The sequence below is a fragment of the Hesperophylax consimilis genome, chromosome 6 (genome assembly GCF_061612785.1).
Source record: "Hesperophylax consimilis isolate HC1 chromosome 6, BYU_Hcon_1.0, whole genome shotgun sequence".
Taxonomy (NCBI): Eukaryota; Metazoa; Arthropoda; class Insecta; order Trichoptera; family Limnephilidae; genus Hesperophylax; species Hesperophylax consimilis.
Window position 1 is genome coordinate 12,379,598 of NC_142841.1, and position 21,922 is coordinate 12,401,519.

At 35.2% G+C, this 21,922-nt stretch overlaps 1 protein-coding gene across 1 annotated transcript; it reads left to right on the forward strand.

Annotated features, from left to right (window-relative positions):
- Positions 1-1,899: 1,899 nt before the first annotated feature.
- Positions 1,900-21,892, forward strand: ash2 (Set1/Ash2 histone methyltransferase complex subunit ash2). Its single transcript, XM_089632397.1, has 10 exons — positions 1,900-2,046; positions 2,162-2,340; positions 2,497-2,644; positions 4,730-4,926; positions 11,746-11,984; positions 13,038-13,218; positions 15,229-15,385; positions 18,263-18,386; positions 18,894-19,151; positions 20,499-21,892. Exons 1-10 carry the CDS (start codon positions 2,009-2,011, stop codon positions 20,601-20,603), a joined length of 1,626 nt encoding a protein of 541 aa, XP_089488523.1. The 5' UTR covers positions 1,900-2,008; the 3' UTR covers positions 20,604-21,892.
- Positions 21,893-21,922: the final 30 nt, after the last annotated feature.

Sequence of the window (21,922 nt, forward strand, 5' to 3'; positions counted from 1 at the left end):
AACACAAATCACTCAATTTTACAAAAATGCACGGTGAGAACTCAATATAGCATGAAAGGGGCATCGTAAATATTTACATACAAGCTGACGTGTACCCGGCATTGCTCGGGGTTATGAACAAGGCCGTCTTTAGCCATGAAGGGGCCCCACGGGAATATTATAGTTCATTTAGTTCATATAGTTTAATAAATATATATATAGTTTGGGACCGCCTTCGAAAGTCGTAATCCTACAAAGAAACAACAAACCACATGTTGTCTTTAATTCTACGGAAGGGGTTCGTGCAAGACAGTGCTATGCCACCGAATCGTGATTTAGAGATATAATATTGGTAGGCAAAATGTTCGCGGAAAACTCGACTCTTCGACGTAGAGACCCCCCCCCCTTCCTTTCCGTACTGCGGTTTCCAAATAAACGGACTAATGATTCGAAAATAAATTAATCGGGGTCTTAAACGAGTTGAAACTTGACAAAGCCAGCGGACCAGTACCTGACCTGGTCCTTAAGACGTGTTCTGCAGAATTAACTCCGGTGCTCATAAAATTATTTATGCTCTCAAAAGTGGAAAGGTGGCAAATCTTTGGAAAATCTCGATCGTCCTCCCAATTCCTAAGAAAGAGGACCGCTCCTAATTACCGCCCTATACCCATCACTTCCATGCTCTCAAAGGCATTGGAAAGGGTGGTTTAAGTTGCTCACATACATCATGTATCAATAAGTATAATAATAACATCAATCGGCAATATGGATTTCGTCGAAACCGATCGTGTGGCGATCTGTATGTGACGTACTTTTGGGGGCGGTACTTGGAACGTTTCAGAGAAACTCAAACCGTCGGGTTGGATATCTCCAAAGCCTTTGTTACGGTCGTATGAATTCCATCCAACCCTCCATAGTTGGATTACGGACTTTGCTAAAGAAAGAAACTCTCCGCACCAATTTAATGCGGGGGTGCCACAAGGATGTGTGCTGTAGACCTCGTTGAATGTGCATCAATTAACGACATGCTACGCTGACGACAGCATCTTTCACGGGGCACATTTATCTTTTTGACAAGCCACCTTCCACCGTTGATGTTCTCTTACAACTCGAGAAATTTTGAGACAAAAAGTTGACCACCACCTCTAGAAGGTTGGTGCCTGAGTTAAGGCCAACCGGGTCAGTTTCAACGTCTCAAAAACCCAAGCGTGTCTGATTCGGTAAAGAGGGAGATCATTAACTGTCTGGTACAATTAGATGGAAGCACCCTCCCCAATAAAGACTCCATTGAAATTTTTCGAGTTAGTATATCAGACCAGCTCAAGTATTGGGGCTATGTAGAAGCCCCAGTAAATCTGGCTTTCAAGAAACTGGGCGTGTTATACAGGGCTAGCAGATTCTTCAAAAGTAACCAACTGCTAACCCTATACAAATCTTAAGTACGACCAACTATTGAATTTGGGAGTCACCTTTGGGCTGGAGCCCCACTTGATAAACCTACTTGATTCTGTGCAATGGAGGGTGGTACGTCTGATTGAAAATCCATTATTAATAGACCGATAGCCATCTCTATTGCACAGACTCATTGTCACAGTCTGTTCTCACAGGTATTTTAATGGTTCTGACCATTGATTTGATATCGATTAAGTCTGACCAATGACATGTCTGCTTTGATACCGATTAATTCTCTACAATGACATGGCGGCTTTGATATTGATGATGAATTGTTTCTGAAGCTACTGATCCTGCTTAACTCCGAGCAAATAAATCGATTAATAATTCGATTCCTTTGCTGTTTCGATTAAAATATTTCGATCATGACAATTTTCCGATCCTACCCATCACTATCAGCAAGTGACAGCGAGCGAATACATATATAATATCTATGGTTTTAAGCTTTGGCATTTGGCCCATTTCGTCGTTTGGCGCTTTGATTTATTTCGTATTTCCTACAATCTACATGATTATTTATGTTTCTCTGTCAAAAGCACTGAGTTTGTCCTAAATGTTGTCCGATTCCTAAACGAAAATGTCTAAAAGTAACGAACAGCAAGGCAATTGCTATTGGTGAGTAAATATTTGAAGAAAGGCAGTTTATGTCTCCTTTTATATATGTGTTTCATTTACAAATCTTTGAAAATTATATTTTGTTTATGTTAACAATACTTGAACTCCTCTTCAGTGGGAAGGAACGAAATCTCAACATAGTGGAATTACTATGTGCCTCCTGCACGAGATGGCATCACGAGTCATGTATTGGCTACCAATTGGGAAAATTGGTCCCCTTTATGACGAACTATATGTTTGTTTGCAAGAATTGCTCTCCAACCGGCTTGGAAAGCTTCAAGAAAAATCAAGCACGTACGTTGTTTTACCATGTATTCACACTCAATCCAACATTTTCATCTTTTTGTAACTTCGTAACTTTGAATATCTTTCTACTTTGCTTGCAAATGTGTTAATTGTCAGGTTTTCTCTATTCTTTAAGGTACTATAAGGCTGATTATTTATTTCTAGCATTTCCTCAGATGTGCATCACAGCCTTAGCAAACTTGCAACAAGACAGTACGAAGGAGGGGAAAAATAGAGCCGTTTTTAGTAAAGATCGGGACATTATTCCATACATCGATCAGTATTGGGAAGCCATGACAACGATGCCGAGAAGGTGAATTTTTGATAAACTTGTCGAATTCCGCTGCACACTTAATACCCACATATTCTATAAATAGCACTTGGTTTTAACTTAATTACTACAAGAAATAACTATGTGGTGGGAGAAATGGTAAAAGATGCAGTAAAGTTCCATTTCAAAGTTAAGTTTGGAGGTTAGGAAATACGCATAAATTATTAAAATAACCCAAACTAAACCCTAAAACCTATTTTGTGAATATTTAATTAAACCCCCAACTTACATAGTGGTGTACACTGGTAATTAAATTGACATCAAGTGTTATCTCTAAATAATTTATGCGTGAGTTGGAATTTGACAACTTTCCCACGAAAACTAACTTATGGGATAACCTTAAGGAGGTCGGTAGTAATTGCAAACTCTCCATATTTATACCCATCTATTCTTCTGACTCTTGACATGACCTGACCTGACCTGAGGAATAGTGCAATGTCTTCCCGGAACTTCCATATAATATGTTAAATTGAGATGATATCTGAATAAACAGAACAAAACATTTTAAAATCTCAACCACGTATGACAGTACAACGCCTATGGTGATGGCTGTTAGTGTGCTCTCAATATACAAGTCAGCCATTACTTATTTAAAACTGATGGTTGGCGCTTGGCATATTTGTCAATATTATTGTGATAATGTTTTATTTCTGCGTTGTGTTATTTGCTAATAAGTTGTATTTTAAAAAAAAAAAATTTATAGAGCGGATACTGTTTACATATAGTTCCTGTGAGCACTTAGGCCATAGGCCCATTGTGCTATCTCTTATTTTAACCTCATTCCTTTGACAGTCACCCGGTCCCTTTTATAAAGTTCACCAGGGTTGTTATTGGATATGTGGCTATGTCTTCTGGTTCCACAATGTGTATTCCCAGGTTTCATTTCTCCTCTCCAATCCCCCTTGGTTCCCTGAAGGCCCCAAAAGGGAAGAGAGCCTCATCTCTCCTCTCCACTCCTCCTTGGTTCCCTAACCCTTTGCAACCGGCAAAAAATTTTAAAATTGTGATGGGCCACATTGTTAAAGCTCTTAGTTATGATCTCATAGGGCTGGGCGACTTACTGGTTGAAACATGGGCGCTTGAAAGTACCCTAAATAAGCAGCTCCCGCACGTTCAATCGACACCGGTTCCGTTCACAAAAACAAATTTATTTTCTGTCTTCAAACACAAACTCACTCTCGTGTGAAGCCGGTTGTAAAGGGCTAAAGGCCCCACGGTGGAAGAGGACTTTGTCTCTCATCTCCACTCCTTGGTTCCCTAAAGGCCCCCTGGCAGAAGAGTCCACTCCCCCTCGGTTCCTTGAAGGCCCCACGAGGTAAAAGGGAGTTTTCAAATGGCCCAATATTCGTCCCACGGGTATCTAGGGAAATAGAAGGTCTACTCCAGCAGAGCCCCGAGGTCTAAATACTCCGAGATGCGACCCTGTTTCTCGGAGGCACCATTCGTGACACTGTTTCCCAGGTCATTGAGCCTGAGCACGGTAGCTCACGCCTTAGCTTGGGATAGCTATTGCAGGTTGTGTTTCAACTCCCTGAGCGATGGGTTCGCCACACTCCCTACGCTTAATATGTTGTAACATGTCTGAAATTTTTAATTTTCAAATTTTATGGAAGAACTATGAACTATGGAACTAGGAACTAGGGAAGAGTAGATACTAATAATACTAAATCTAAATGAAACAGAACAAGACATAGAAAAATAAAAAAGTTGTCATGTTTCGTTTAGCTTTCGTAATTTCTTCTTCAATAATATATTACATTGACAGGTATAACTTTCAAAAGTTGTTCCTACAAAAGTTAAATTTTTTTTGAATTATGGAAAAATGAAATTATTATTTTTTTCTTTTGCATGTATTGTACTCAAAACCTATGAATTGATTCAAATACATAATACGTATTGGGTTATAATTGAAATATCTTATTACATTTAAATTTATGTGACTTTCAATTTGTACATGTGCCTTATGGTCAAATGAAATGTTCAGCCAATATCTCAGAACTCACGTTTTCACATAACAATGTTTTTCCGCTTAGGGGCTCGATTCAAATTGATTCATTTGATTTTCAGAGTTACCCAGTCGTGGTACGCAACTGTTCAACGCGCCCTGGTGAGAGATATCCACCAGCTGTTCACGTATGAGGAGAGCGCCACCGACGGGCAGATGTTTGGCCTCGTATCCTCCGACGTGACGAATATACGGCCCAACTACGAGGCCATGATCAAGGGGGGTCAACTGAAGGTGTCAGATATGGGAGTTGCCCACGGTAAAGTACTTTTTATTTCACAATTTTTATTTATTACTTGCTTGTAATTTTTATTTATTCGGTAGTATGTACTCCATAGGCAGTTATTAAATATTCTTGATAATTAAAAGAACATCAACAATCTTCAAAGAATATCACCTACTAAGCATTATTTTTTATTATGTTTGGAAATAATCCTTCTGTAACCGCGAGCTATGGAGCTTAATTTATGGATATTAGATTAACAAGGAATTTATTTTTTAATATATTTCAACATTCTTTATTGATATAACATGTTATATTTTTAGTAAAAAATTTCTAATAAATAAAAATAAAATATATATACGAAAATAACACGACGACACAAACTTTTTTGAAACTTTCAATATTATCGGTGTGCGCAAATACATTCAAATGTTTTCCTTTAAAATGATTTACCTATACTGGGTATTCAGATCTTGTCACTAAACATTTCAAGCAACGTTTCAATTCTCAATGGTTGTCTTTCACCAGGACAATACTGATAATATCTACCACTCTGGAACGTTCCGCAAAGTGATCATATTGTGTATGTTATTTAATTTAAATAATATGTTAATTAACCCCGCCATGAACTTTCTTGAAGGAGGAGATTATAGGTTATGATTTCTCGTTCAATATTGGATTTATATATTCAGCCTCACTGGACAAAAATATGAACACAAGTAACATTTTTTTTTGCAGAAAGCCAATTCTGTATTTCCGACTTTATGTCCGGGTTAAATCTTCCCCACAGGAAAAACTAAACCCTTCCACACACTTTTCCACAAATGATCATCTAGTCAATCCACATTATGCAAGTGTATTATATAAGCATAATAAATACAAAACAATACAAGAGCAACACGTCAAATCACCAGAGATCAAATGGTAAAATAATTCACCGACTGCAGATATTTTCATATCACATATATCGGCTCAGTAGAACTTCTAACTGGACCTATAAATAAAATTTTTAATATAAATTATTTAATTTGATTAATTTAAATTACTTAATTTTATATTCGATACAATAACTTTACATAATTTAAAACATTTGTTAATGTGGGCCTCACTGGGTGCTTTATTTCCGTTCTCTCATAAACTTGTTCCGAATGAAAAATCACACAAATATTGGGCAACAATGCTCGATAAACAATCTTTTGGTAAACAAATGGTATATTTGATAGAGAAGTGACCACACTGTCCTGAATAGTTTAGCATTTAAATGTATCAACCAAAACACAGCTCAAATATTATGCCGATGTACAAAACCGTAGAGGGTACGTTATGTTGTCGACTGTTTGACGGTGAGCTTTTAGTTTTCAGGGTGTCATTTTTGTACAGTTGAAATATTTTTAAGTTTGTTCTCTTATTAGTGCAAGCGATTCTGATTTTGTCCTCCGTAGAATTTTTAAGGCATAAAGGTTGGTATTAGAACTCACATATGAGCGCCGAGCATGGTTGTCACTAACATGTATAACAAAAAGCACACAAGCACCAGTGAAAGCCGTTCTACTTGTTAATGGGTCACCTTCCTCAAAATGTTCTACTTTATAGGAAAGATATACAATTTAAAATAAAATTGTTTTGGCAGTCAGTCACCAGGTCATAGAAATTTGAAATAAAAAAAAAAACATTTATTGTAAGTGGGTAATAATCGAACACATTTTGAATAGATTTATTTATTTATACTGGGTTTTTACAGATGTTCTCTTTTACGTGAGAACTATCCAGTTACAAAAACTCAGTTAAGTTACAGACAAAAATCTAAAAATTACATACATACAGGTAAAAATGCAATTAAATACAGGTTACGTACAATAAGGAAGTTGAGTCCATTTTTAAAAAAAAAATTTTATCAATGTTCGCATTCAAACTTAAATACTGGTATTTTTTTTTTTTTTAAGTTTGTTTTCATAATTAAATTAATTCTCAAAGTTTAAATTTTACTAAGCCTGCCAAAACGAGCGGAATCCGAGCGGCAAGAGGCGGGGTGTGGGTGTGAGGTCATTCAAACTGTGAGAACCACGTCGCTTAAACATTTTGTATGGAAAAAATTTAATTCTTCAATAAGGAATTCCAGTAATTTTTTACCAATGTTAACCGTCTATTAGAATTGATGTTATTAAAAAAAAGGAAATTGATTAAGATTTCATAGTTAAATTAATATTTTAAGTTAGAATATTTGCTTCTCCCGCCCGGCACGGTATTGAAGACGCTATTTGATGACCGCCGTGCAAAAAAGTAAAGACCAAAAGTAAAATAACGGTTTACAGCCCAGTTCACTGTGAGATTTTTCTGCGCGGCGGCCTGAAGTGTAATCACATGTAATGTGACATGTATAATTCTAAGCGATGCAATAAACAACATATTATTATAAAGCACTATACGAATATGTATCTTTAGAAATCCACTTCATATAATAATAAAAACAAATACCTACATATATTTGACAATAGATGGGAGCTATTTTTTTCACATAGATCCTATTGATAAAGGGGTTTCTCCGGGAATGCAGCTGGTTTTCAGCAGTGCCTTATTATATGGTAAACAAAAGATGAAATATTTAAAAGCCATCACCACATTATAATATATATTATAATGAGTAGAGAATAATTATCATGTCATGCGAAATCAATAAATATACCTGCACAAAACTAGTGAGGTTATGGCGAAATGTCAGATGGGTAGAATACGCAATGATTATTATACTGTAAAAATGTATTATATTTATCGTAACGTACAAATGAACACAATTAATAATTTGATATACTTACTTGGAAGCTTTAACTCCACGACCGGCTGTGATTTGGCCCAAATAAACGTTTGGCCTATACACCTCTCTCATCTAAACCGACCATCTCTCATGTAATAGAAAGAGATGCACCATAGACATTGCGGTGACTCGTTCTACGTACAAGCCACGATACAATACATGTGATGTCAGAATTCTTTCGACCAATCGTGGAGCGTATTCAGTTTATTGCTATTTAATGCTTTTTCAAGAACGTTTAACTAATTCTAAGAATAATAATATAGAAATATATTTATATATTTAGAATCGATATTTTTTGATCTACATGAACATATTTTTTATAAGTCAAAATATTTTTCACTCAACTTCCTTATTAATAAACCAAACAAATAATAATAAAAAATTATACATAAGCTCAGTAAAATGACAAATAATACTAGGAGATAATAAGGAGAGTTACAATGATACATAATATAATTATCTAAACATATTATTTAGCAATAGCAGAACATTTTTTTTAATCTGTATAGATTATCGACTAAAATATCTACTTCACCACAATCAATCTTATTATACAATCGACACATTTGGGTTAGAGGGCTAAAATAGGCGATATTATTTTTGAAAATATTCAGGTGAAAAATGCTATGGTGTCTTAAACAATGGGAATTGGGGACATTTATTTCAATATTGCTAAGACATAATGAGGTATCAAGATGGCCGTGGACGAGATGATGTGTTAGATTCTTACTGTTTACCCAAGTTACGAATAACGTGACAATAATTTGAAAATCTGCTACTAGCATCACAGTAAGCGGAAAATGTTGCTTTTGTTTTGACTTAGCCAGCCAAGGAATTGAACTAATGATGCCCTGGGTCCAGACGCGATGTCAACTCAGCCACAGAATCAAAAGTTTCATCTTTGTTCTGCATCCACAACAGCACTGTAATAATGTCTGTTATACATATACAAAACCCAATAAAGCATACATATATTATAAGTTGTGTGTTATACAGCCATTGCGATATGTTCACTGATAACAGTTTTCTTGATAAGTAAAATCAGCTTTGTTACACTTTATTTGTTTGTAGATAGTAAAAGATTAGTATTTCGTTCCTTATTTTGCAGCATTGGGTTCAAGTTAACTACTTGTCATGGATGGTATGTCAAAACATTCAGTCATTTATAGTAAATAAGTGTTAAAAGATTTATTTATAAAGGCATTTATTGTAGGCTATGGTGGAAGAGATTAAGGAAATAGTTTTTTTTTATCAATGTTTTATTTGGTCTAAAAGAACTTTACGGAAGAGATAATAAAATATGTAATGTTGTTTTTACATACATAGTAATACATCATCACAGGAACTGTAATACTAAAAACTAAAATGTTACACTAGTAAGGCAATAAAATTGTTGTTGAACCACAGGATACATATAGATCAATGCAGAATAAAATCTAAAAAGCTATAAAATAAACTCCATGATGTGAAAATAATTTATTGTTACTAACAAAAGTTTTTTTTTCTTCTTTCTTTCCCTCAATGCAAATTTCCTAAATCATTAAAAAAAATATTCCAAACCAATAAAATTTACTGGCAAAATTTTATTTTTGCAATGATTTCTTTTTTATAACTCTGTATTTTCCTTATCGAAGTTTATGACTCATTAAACCTTGTTTGATGTAAGATTAGCATTTACCTATCAGTTGAATTAGATTCCACATACAGCGGCCGTGTGCTTTTAATTTTACAAAGTGGAAATAATGTGACAGAATGCTGAATGAGTGCATTTGGAAAGGTTTAATTTATATATTATTTTTGTTCGTTTGTATTGTTTCTTGATTGATTGCATGTAAATTCGATCCCAGGAGTAACACAAAGACCCATATGTTAAAGTCTGATCTAATTTTATCATTTATACGTAAGGAATGAAAAAATAGTATGTTTTATTTGCATTTATATTTGAAACAAAAAAGGTTTGCAAGTGGGAGATAATTTGAAGGTTTTTTTTAAATAAGTGGTGGAAATTATTGAAAATAATAAGTATGTAATCTAAATACGATTATTTATAGGTTATTGATACTCCAAAAACAAAAATACGGATAGTTATTTATTTATTACTAGCTGAACCCCACCATGCTTTGCTGTGGCTAATTCTGTCTGTTCAGATAAAAATAATAGCGCGTTTTGCTTTTACGTCCAACATATGGCGCTGTTTTTAAAAAAAGCAAGTTTTTACCTGTCACAGGAATGCAACGTTGTGTCAAAATTTGAAAGCAATTGGTGAAGAACTTTTTTTTGGAGATTTAACCCTTCAGTACTTTCATCACATTTGTACACTTTGCAATGTTTTCTGTGTATTTCAAAGGCGCTATATATATCTTATTTTTTAATTTTCCGTAAAAACAAATACTGTTTTAGAAACTAGATAAAATTATCTTTCCGTTGTAAACATTTAAAATAAAGATTACTATTTCTAAATAATAAAATTTTAATCTCAAAAGTGAAAAATGTTGTCAAAAACGCTAACCTCATTTATACTTAAATTTTTACTCCAATCATAGAAAAATTGAGAGAATGCGATATTTTGAAAACAAATTCATTTTGTTTGGGGAATTTGTAAGAAAACTGTACCTTCACTTTTATCTCGTTCATATAATTAAAAAATTATTTTTGAAGTTAAACCGATTGTTAAGATAGCGGTGCGAAATATGATTTATTAATTTTGGCTATTTTTAGGATTTTATTAATGGATTCCAGTACAAATATTTGATGCAAACTGGAAAGAATTATTATTCGTCATTCTAACATCAAACAAATTAAGTATTTCGGCGTGATAGAATAATAATATAATACTACGAAATGAATGCTTCATTTTCTACGCAGAGAATGGCTTTTAAAGTTTTGTTTAAATATGTCACTGGTGTGTTTGTTTTTATACCGACCTACTCTGTCTGAGCCGGGGTTTGAAGTTAAGTACTAATAATCATTTTTACTTCTACCATTATGTAGAATCACCTCCCGAAGTTAGTGAACTTTCTGGAGCGACACCCTGCAAAATGAAATTATTTATTTTTATACATCATATATTTTATTTAGTGACAGATCATCTCAAATGCGCTTAATATTTATGTAATTTGGATCAGTACATAATAATTATTACTTCTTCAAAAATTGCAAAATTACTTTGTGGTATCATCTTAAATATAAATAAAATTGGTTATTTTCACTTAACATAATAATTTGCTTGATTATCCAATAGTAAAATATTACCAGCGGGTTCATGGAGTGACGATTGTCTAGGTGGCGGATTCAGCCCATATACTGTATGGCGGCGGGCCAGATTTGGAGAAACTGGTTGAGATAAATTTTTTTACATCTCCTGCAGGACTCTCTCCACCTATCGCCTTGCAGTGCAGTGGGAGGGATGAATTAAAAAGTCTGTGTCCTACACACACTGACCCCCTGATTCCTACCAATCCCTCATACCCTTTTCCTTCCCAGATCTTCCTCTACTCCCTTTCCTTAAAAAAAACCCTCTACACAGTATCCTTAAAGATGACATAGGTCCCGAGGGAAATATTAATCGTCAGGGCCTCCCGTGGGGTCTTAATGTAAAAAAAATATACAACTAATTTGGTGACAGTAAAATATTTAAATTTAATGATTTTTTTTTTTTTAAATTTGAATACTGTACAAGAGCCCCAACTACTCCCAATCGCCTGGAGCCGTAGGTAAGATGGTAGGGGGAGGGGAAGGAGATGGGGAAGTACCTGGCTATTTAGATCTGGTCACCAAACACAGCTAAAGCCATTTCAAGAAATGTTTCACTTCTGAATTGTGATTTGAGAGGGCGATACTGAGAGTATCTTCAACTCTGGAACGTGCTGCAAATATAACTTATATTATTTTAAATGATTAAATTGTGAAATAATACAAATCAATCAAATAAAATTTAATTGTTCACGCCGGGAATCGAACCCGCGACCTCCAGGTTGCCAGTCGAGAGCCAGGTCATGGAGGCCGTCCCAACTTCACAGCTTGAAGTAATGTTTTTGTTCCAGTTCCCTTGCAAGGCAACCTGAAGGGGCGCGCTGCTAAGCGGCGGCCGGAGGGGGGCACGGGTGCTGGCGGGGGCTCAGGGGGCAAGAAGGGGCGCGGTGGCGGACAGGGCCAGGGTGCCGGGGACGCGTCCGCCGCCCCCCGCCTGCCCTCCCACGGCTACCCCGCCGATCATCCCTTCAACAAGGACGGGTACAGGTATATACTCGCCGAGCCTGATCCACACGCCCCTTTTAGACAGGTAACAATGGAAATTTATCATACATATTATATTAATTAGTGTGTCCAGTGTCTGGGGAAACTTATAGTACGAACGTGAAACTGGTGAATCTACATCACATAGAGAATCCCTAAAAATATTTTTTTTTTCGATTCTAGCATTTAGAGATCTTTTTAAATCGGTTTGTGGAATATTTATTAACCTTTCCCTTACTGTGCTAAAAAAATACACGCGTTACGGTGCTGTGTAGTCAATACACATCTCAAAATAAGCGATTTAATATCGGAAAAATATGAATATTCATAGCTAATCGATTATGTTTATTATATTTTATACCAAAAGTGATAGTAATTGTAATTTAATTGCTGAAAACATGAAAAAACCATCGGCAGATGCTAAAGAAACGTGCGAGGGGTCCACATCTAACGGCGGTTCGCGGCCAACTGGCTAGCGGCGCGGCTGGCGGCTGGCACAAACACAGCTGTGCGGTCGTAGGTATCGATGGTCTAAATCAAAAACTACAACTGCAGAAGTGTGGATGTCTCATGTTCCCGCATAGCGAATTAAAGTGGGACATCAATAGCGTGTCATTTCCTCGCACACTCTTCGCGTATTTAGTATCACACGGTTGATTGTATTGGTGTATTTGTTCCCGATTTTTAACAAAAAACTCTGATTTTTAATTGAATTTGAAAACTATGTAATATATTATTTTTTAATTCAGTGCATAAATGTATAACGGAGGAATACCTAAAATCTGAACCCAGAATTTATTATATTTATGGAGTTATTAAAGTTATTATAAGCAATGTGTAGTAAATACACACCACAGATGAGGAAAGGTTAAAAAATAAAATTTTAAAAAGTGTAAAATTTTTAAGGAACTGGTTCAATTTTTCTACAATTTTCTCTAGTCACCCATAGTTTTTTAGTTTTGCAGAATAGGTTTAAAAAGTAACTGGATAAAGAATCGGTTCCACATTGATCTCTGGAATCAACCATCTCTACCTCCCACACTGGGATCACTTATGTTAATTTAATAGAGAACAAAGTAAAAATGTTACGTAATTCTAGGAATTCGACGAGAGCAACGAGTGGTCTGGCAAGCCCATCCCCGGCTGGCTGTACCGCGCCATGGCCGGGGGCGGGGGCGTTCTGCTGGCGCTGCACGATCGGGCGCCCCAGCTGCGCCTATCCGAAGACCGTGTGGCTGCCACCGGGGAGAAGGGTTACTGCATGGTGCGCGCCTCGCACGGTTAGTCTATCATTTATTCAACAAGAGAAACGAGTGGTCCTATAACGATCAGGGAACCTCAGTTAGTCTGTCCTTCATATCATGTAGAGCGGATGAACTGAGAAAGGCGTATAAGTAAATGGTACAAGAAGTTGGGATAAATTATCTAGTCCTGAGCATCCCTGATTCATGATATAGTCCAGGCACACACGAGCAACTTAAGTTTCGGTGACTATTTCAAAATCCCTCTGACGGCCGGCGTGGTCTAGTGGTATACGCTTTTGACTACAGATCCGAAGGTCGCGGGTTCGAACCCGGCGTGCGCAAATAAATTTTATTTGATTAATTTGTGTTATTTCACAATTAATTAATTTAAAATAATATATAGTATATTTGCGGCACGTTCCAGAGTGGAAGATACTCTCAGTATCGCCCTGGTGTAAGACCACCATTCAGAATTGAAACGTTGCTTGAAATGGCTTTAGCCGTGTTTGGTGACCAGATCTGAATAGCCAGGTACTTCCCCACCTTCCTCTTCCCCATCTCCCTCCCCTCCCCAATACCCTCAGCCTCACAACATACCCCAATTGGGGATGCCATAGTCTCACTGGCTCCAGACGGGAGCAGTTGGGACTCTTGTGCGGTAATACTGTAAAAAAAAAAAAAAAAAAAAAAAAACTAATCAAAAAAAGTTTTAATGCAGAAACGCAATTCTTGCCCGCAACGAAAGTCGTTTGTGTGCATCTGGACGTAATCAGTGTTAATATATTTTTGCACTTGATTAAATCAACAGTGTATTAGTTAATTTATTTCACGATGGTAGTATTATTAAGTTGTTAAAATTAGTATTTAAATGAGCCGGTTCTTTAGCAGGCAAAATTGGATCGATTCCAAATTAAAACTCTCCCACCTCCCCAGTTTAATTTATATTTTTATAATATTTTAAGTGACTCACTTCAGCGATTAGTGTTATTAAAATAAATGAAATGATTTATTTATAACAGCGGATGTAATCCTTGATCTTTTGATCAAAAGATAGGTTTGTTCTTCCAGCCACTAAAACACATTCTAATTGGCTGAAATCACTCAAGCCAATTATAATGACACCTGTTAAATGAATAATAATACGTTAAAAACTTCACATTGACCAACAATGTTGTAAAAATATTTAAATTGTGTACTACTTGCTGTACACAATAATTATTAACGGCAGTTAGACAATATGGCGCCGAGAGCGAAACTGCAGAGTTAGACCAGCCCATTTTGCATATACATATGTTGCTCCAACGGTGCCTTATCCTCTTCTGTGTCGCCGTATCGATTGATCTATGTTGATTATAAACACATCATGTGGTAACATGGTCCAATTTCCAAAACGTAATTTTGCAAAAAACAAATAAGTCATTATGAAAATAGCATCGGCTGGCGGACTGCGAAAATTCAGCATTGGCACACATTGGTTAAGGATTTTGAATTATGTGAATGTGGACACATAAACTACAGAACAAAACATAAAAGAGTTTCCAGCTTGTAATGAGGGATTGATGCACAGTTAAACTCTCAGGTTTTCCAAGAGACTTAAAAATACTTGTCGGAAAATTTTATACAGGGTGTCCGGGGAAGTGCACAAACTTCTTGAGGAGATTCTACATGATGATAGAAGTAAAAAAGATTAATAACTTTTTTCGAAATTCCATTTTTTTTTCCCCATATAAAAATATTTTTCCATAGAAGAATATTATTTTTTCCATGCAGACAATTCAACTTCTGAACCTAAAAACTAAATTAAAACATTATAATTTCAAAAGGAGTTATTTATCTTTTTACTTGTAGTATCATTTAAAATCACCTCCCGAAGTTTATTCCTGGACACCTGTAAATGTGGGATAAATTAGGATATACATATTTTAATTTCAGTCTTCAAGGGACTGAAACTTGTATGTAGTAGGTTTCACTGCATGTATAGTGCGTTTTTAAACTAATCATTGCTTATTTTACACTCAGTATTGAGAATTTGAATGTATCTTCCAGGTGTGACCCGTGGCAATTGGTATTGGGAGGCCACCGTCGAAGAGATGCCGGAAGGTTCGGCCAGCCGTATTGGATGGGGCCAGGCCTATGCCAATCTCCAGGCACCATTGGGTTATGACAAGTTTGGGTACTCATGGAGGTCACGCAAGGGAACCAGGTAATAAATAAACACTTGAAAGTTGTTCCATATCATCAACTTCTTGTTTTCACAATATGATTTTGTTTTGAATCTGGCAACATTTTGAATCGCTGGAATATTACTATGTACATTAGGGTGGAACACTTTTGTATGAAAAATTTTTTTTTTTCGAAATTCGAATTGGAATACCAGGGAAAAGTTGCTTTATGTAATTCTAAATAACAGTTCTCAATTTGGAACTTCTAGCTCGACATCTTGAGGTCCCGCCAGAGACTTGAAATTTTATTTTTTAAGTTTTTATAGACGTTTTGTATTAAACACCCTATAAACAAAATAATAAGTAAATATAATATGTTATGCATGAAATGATAAAATAAAAGTAGATATAAATTAATAAAAACATTTATTTAAAAATTTAACACAGATTAAGAAAGTTATTTTGGTATGAATAAAATCATTTTTTATAGCAAAAAAACCATTTTTAGGTTCAAACTTTGGCATGAGTTTTCGAGATGCTAATTTAGATTTTATGAATCCCTCTCGTCTTATCTTGTCGAATGCACTTAGAACTGCTTCTGTCACAACTTTTACAAATCTTTCCACAGCCTGGGTGTGGCAAGTCAGTCTCATAGACTTCAACAATGTATCTTCTCCATTTTCAATAAGATCTTGTAACTGACCATCGGAAATATTCATCAGTATTGAGGGTTCGTATATATTTTGTTGCCAGTCAATCATGTCTATGTAAGAACATGCATTTAAGTTCACTTTTGGCACCTCAAAAATGCGCGAAACTGATTTTTTATTAACTTGACGAGCCTTTAAAATGCGTCTTGCAGCGAGTTCTCTAATGTGCTTACATGAATCTATTATCATACTCAACAACAAGTTTTCTGGATGAGCGAAGTAACTGTTACAAATTATAACAGGGTCCACTATCACTAACAACTGGTTGGACAAATATCTAGTGCTGTTAATGAGCTTCCATAAATGATTTGAACCATCTTTGCAGGATGAATGTGTTTTGATAGTAAACCAGACAGGAGCCTATGATTATACGACAAACGTTGCTAAAGTCACAAGATTTTGTTGTGGATTTTCTGTAGAAATATACAAATGCAGTATGCGATTAGCTCTTGTCAACCAGCGGGCATGGGGTAGTTTACCTGGGCTTCTCTTTAATAAATCTAGTAGACCTGGATCCATTTATGACAGCAGTAGTAATTTCTTGTAAATATTTCTGGTCTGTACTGAGTGAGATCTGTGGATATTTGTGGAGGTAGTTCACCTTCTATCTTCTCAAAGTTAGCCAACGGCAGCGTCTCGAATATCTCAAATGCTTTACCAATTTGACCTGCAAATGATTTAGGTCCTGCAGTAGGGCCATCCAAATAGGTAAACAAATGCCTCAATGGTAACTCATTGGAGTGTAAGAGACAAATTATCCATTGCAATGGTCGAGATAGTCTATTTTCCCTGTATTTGTGTTTTTTCCATCACAGCCAACAGCCATTAAACCATCTAGTGATATCTTTTCAGTCGTTAAAAATCTGTGGATAGCTCTTTCAATATTTCTTGCACTGCCCGATGTTGGAACCCCATACCCAACATAAACAGTACCTGGTTCTTTTATAATCGAAATATGTTCCTCTTGTACAATCACTCTAAGCCTCTTCGATCTTTTTAAAACAGTTTTAGCCGTCTTGTCTTTCCTTCCATCGAAATATAATGAAGGAATTTCTGTTACTCTTTCTTCGGTTAAAATTTGCTCGCGTCTCATTCTGCCTTATTGTTCTTAGTTTCATCCTATCTTTTATGCCTCATTTCTTGTTTGAGAGTACGTAATCTTCTATTCAGCAATTTTTTACTCTGGATAAGATCAGTTCTTCCTAAAGCCATTAGTCAGTTAGTGCGTTGGTCTTCTTAAAACATTTGTTCCTCTTTTGGAACTTTTTTTTCTCTCAAACAAGTACAGCTTACAAATTCTTGACATTTACTTGCAGCTATGTCAAAAATCTTTCTACTCTGTACTCTTATAACTTTTCTTCCTTAAGTTTCTTCAAAGACTTTTTCAAATTATAACACTTCGAGTGATAACTTTCTAGTAACTGTAAGATTATTTTGTTTGTGACAATTGGAATCGAAGATTTTATCCACAATTCTTCAATTTTCGTTCAAACTACTACGGCAATTTCCAAATACGTAGGTTCTTTTGTTGTGTTATTCCTTACTTATAAGTCTTGTCTAACCCATTCGTAGAATTTCATCACATTTTCATACGTAGGTAGGATATTCTCTTTCAACTCTGCACTTACACCAAATATCGGACATTTTAAATTTTGTCTACTAGAAATCAGTTTAATTCACTTAAAAAATGTTTATCAATAAGTACTCGTGAATATAATTGACGCGCGACCTTTCACCTGAGACAATTATCGACAGTAGTTTAAACAAAACACTGCATTTCGTAGATTGTCAGGTGCCGCTCTCCGCTTCGTCCCGCACTTTGCACCTCTGTTACAGCGCCAAAGTATATTAAAATAAAGAAATATTTGATTGCAATAGCTAGTTAACTATATTTGAATATGTTTTTAAATAAAATAAACCTATTTTAATAAATTCTGTACTATTTTCTAGGCCGCGCAAATATCCCCTAAACTGTCGTTTTTGTAAATGTTCGATGTCTTGGCGGGGGCTCTTACCGTTGTCTGATATTTTTTATATTTTTAATTGAGGTAATTGATGGCAATTGGCAACTTAATACAACTATTCCAAATCAGAATTAGAAAAAAAAAAATTTCGTTCCGCCCTAATGTACATACCAAGTCAGGGCTTGGTTTATACTCCATTAACTCAGGAATTATCTGATTAAAATATGTTTAATTGTACTTGTAGATTCCATGAATCTCATGGTAAACACTACAGTCCGGGATACGGCGAAGGAGATACTCTCGGCTTCATGATTTGTTTACCCGATTCCAATGAAGTTGAGCACATACCCAACACTTACAAGGACAGGGTAACTATTTCTAAAAAATACTTTACACAAAAATGCCCAGCTGCGGAATTTATGATTTTTGTGTTATGCAGTGAAACTCTCTTACAAGGTTTTCCAAGGTACAGAAAAGCCCTCTCATGTGAGATAAATTGGGCCATTTTTTAATTTCTGTCACAAGGGACCAAAAATAAAAACTTTGTAAGCATGAAACTTTCTTATGTGGAAACCTTGTAAAAGGGTTTCACTGTATTTATAGGATTTCAGGTATTGCTTGTGGAGATGTAGCATTCTAGATCCAGAAACCTCTCTTAACCTTACCACTATAACTTTATGAGCTTGAAAACTTCTTATGTGGAAACTTTATAAGAGGATTTCACATATTTATAGGATTCGGTAAGACTTTTGGAGATGCAGTATTCTGGTTCCAGAATCCTCTCTCAACCTTACAACTATACGAGATATCAAATAAAAAAATTATTAATAATAATATATAAATATATTTTATATTCATTTTTTAATTTTTTCCAGCCCCTTGTCAAGTTCAAGAGCCATCTCTATTACGAAGACAAGGACAATATCCAAGAATCTCTGAACAATCTCAAGTCCCTCCAGGGAAGTAAGATAATATTCTTCAAGAATGGAGAGAGCCAGGGGGAGGCATTCCTAGACATTTACGGGGGCTGCTACTACCCCTCCGTCTCATTGCACAAGAATGTGACAGTCAGTATTAATTTTGGACCTAATTTCAAATGTGCGCCGACGGATTTGGATATGGAGTACAGAGGGGTAAGTTGCAAACTGAATTACACATTATTCTAAAGGGTCTGCAGGAGCATGAGTGCGTACCGGTAATGTAATTGAATTAATGTAAATCGAATTTCTTTATTGATATTTCAAAGTTAACTCGACTTTCAGTGTCTAAAAGTTATCATATAACGAGGTTAAGAAAGGATTGCTTTGATAGTTTAGACATGTAGAGCAGTGGAAGGAGAAAGGAGTCTGAATCTAATGGCAGAAGAAGTTGAGGACGTCTCCAGTAGACATGGCACAATCAACAGAATCATATATGCATTTGAGTCGGGTCGGATATTCAGAATAATAGAAGGCTAACCAAAGTTAATGTGAATGAAACAAAGAACCAAAACAAACATGTGTGATGCTCCATCCTCTCTGCCTACTCCTGCGGAAAGTGGCGGCTGGTTGGTGGGGGTGCGCTGTCCATAGAGGTTGGAAAGCTGTGCGGACTCCAACCAAAGAAGAAAGACAATAAATCCAAACATTCCCAGATTACAAATAACCTAATAGTATTTGAATTTCTATCTTGTCGATTCCTTATAATAAATTTCAAGGGCGGGAAATTTGTGTTTGATATTATTTTGCACCGAAAACTGTATTTTGTTACTCTTGTTGAAAATTCAGTCCATTTCCAAAATCCTTCTTATGCATTGCTGTTTTGCTTTCAAAACTCGTTATTTACGTAATTATTTCCAAAATCTGTCTTGTTCTTGAAGATTCAAATCGTTAATAACTTATATTAATTAATATTGGCAAAAGTTAAATGTTTTCGTGTTCCAAAAACCTTAATTTGTTTCCAAAAACTTTAATTTGCTGCACTTCAATTCCATAATTGCTATATTACAAACACTGCTCCAAAATCCATGTTATGAATTCTTAAAAAAATGTACCAAATGACTTTAGTATTTTGATACGCTGTTGATTTAAAAAAAAGGTAGAATATTTTATTCTGAATAGGTATGTAATTGCATTTTCACTTAATATGTTTCATTATATAAAGTACTCTAAAAATTTTTCTCGTAAACATGAATTACAGGTAAGACGGAAATTGATACTGAATGCCTGGTTGATCAATATTTTTTAACCTTCACCTTTCATTGCGGCATTCACTGCAGTAAAATTTACAGCCTCTATTGCAGGCCCCTGTTAGTTAGTTGAAAAACTTTAATTTGCATTGTGGTCAACGAATGCCTACTCCATTTATTTCCTGGTGGAATTTATGAGATCCACAGGGCGACTCTTGAGACCCTAGACATCCTAGACTCGACCTTCCTACCATACAAAAGAAAAATAAGCAGGGAAAATCTTAAATAATATTCTATAATTTTTTTTTTCTAGATGTATGACAAATGCGAGGATGCCATTTGTGAGCAAACCATGGCGGACATGCTATACCTGACTGAAAATGAAGGCAAATTACGACTGGACAACTTCAACATTTGATGGTTTGATTAACAGTGGTTTCAGGTAATAAATGTTTTAATGTCAGACTTGTGGATCTCGTACTGGAGTGAACGCAATCTATAACATGGCATTGGCATTTTACTTTGAACTTCTGTTTAATGTCTTCCACTTTTATGGATGCTGTTATAACTCCATATGGAGCAAGGATAGTCTAATTTGTCTGGCGTCTTTTAATTGAAGAGATTGCACAATCAGCAATGAATTTAATATTTATTTTGTTTAAAACCACGATTTTTTATTAATTTATTGACCGACCGGTTTCGTTTGGCTCAAAATTCATGAGGATGTAAATTTTTTATTTCATTATTTTAATATTACATTTAGTTACAGAAATCACTTATTGCCCATCTCACTAGGTGTGAAACACCTGTGTTGAGATGGCAATTTAGAGGGTGATTGCTAGCTAGGTTTTTGTTTACATCATATTGTTAAAATGACAGATAAAATAAAATCGGTATTATTTTTTTTAGATTATACAATTCAAGTATGAATACATACACAGTAGGCTTAAATAAAAATATGGTGAGAAATACTCCTGATGGATATGTTTATTGGAGGTAATCAATGATTTGACTTTTAAAGGAAGTTTTGTCAGTAGGTAAGAGAATTGAACAGCTTAATAGCATTGTATTTAAAAGTTTTTTGTCCATAAGAGGTTTGACAAACTGGGATGTTAAAAGATTTTACATGTGACTGTCTCAAGGCTCTAGTCCTTATTCGTTCTTCATACGTATGGGTATTTTTAAATTGATGAAGCAGGATATTTTTTTAATAAAATTTTTTCAGGTTAGGAACATTTAGTGTCTTAAAAATAAAATCAGTACTCGTTCTTAAGAGGAAGCTACAAGCCGAAAATGTGTATATTCTTGGTATTCCTTATATCATAAGTAATAGGCATTAAAATCGCTTGACAAACAGAGTCTAGTAACGTCCGATTTCAAGCAAAAAACTGGTTTTTATTTATTTTGTAAATAATTTTATAAGAAAGCAAAAAAATTTGTCAAGTGAAACTGTCACAGATAATCTCAGCAATAACACTGTATTTTTTAAAAGTTGTTTCCTTTATGCGTTCATACATTTCTATTGAAAAAATATTTTTTTAGTAGTTTGCATTTATATTTTTTATTGAGTAATTTATTTTTTTATTTGTATTCTACTCAAGCGAAGCGATAGAAAAACTTTCAATTTATCTAAAGCATATTTTTTGGTATTCATAATGTACACCAATTCATTGTAAAGATTAATCAAAATAGTGATTTGGCATTAAGCTTTGCCTTAAGGTTAAACGCAACGCTCGT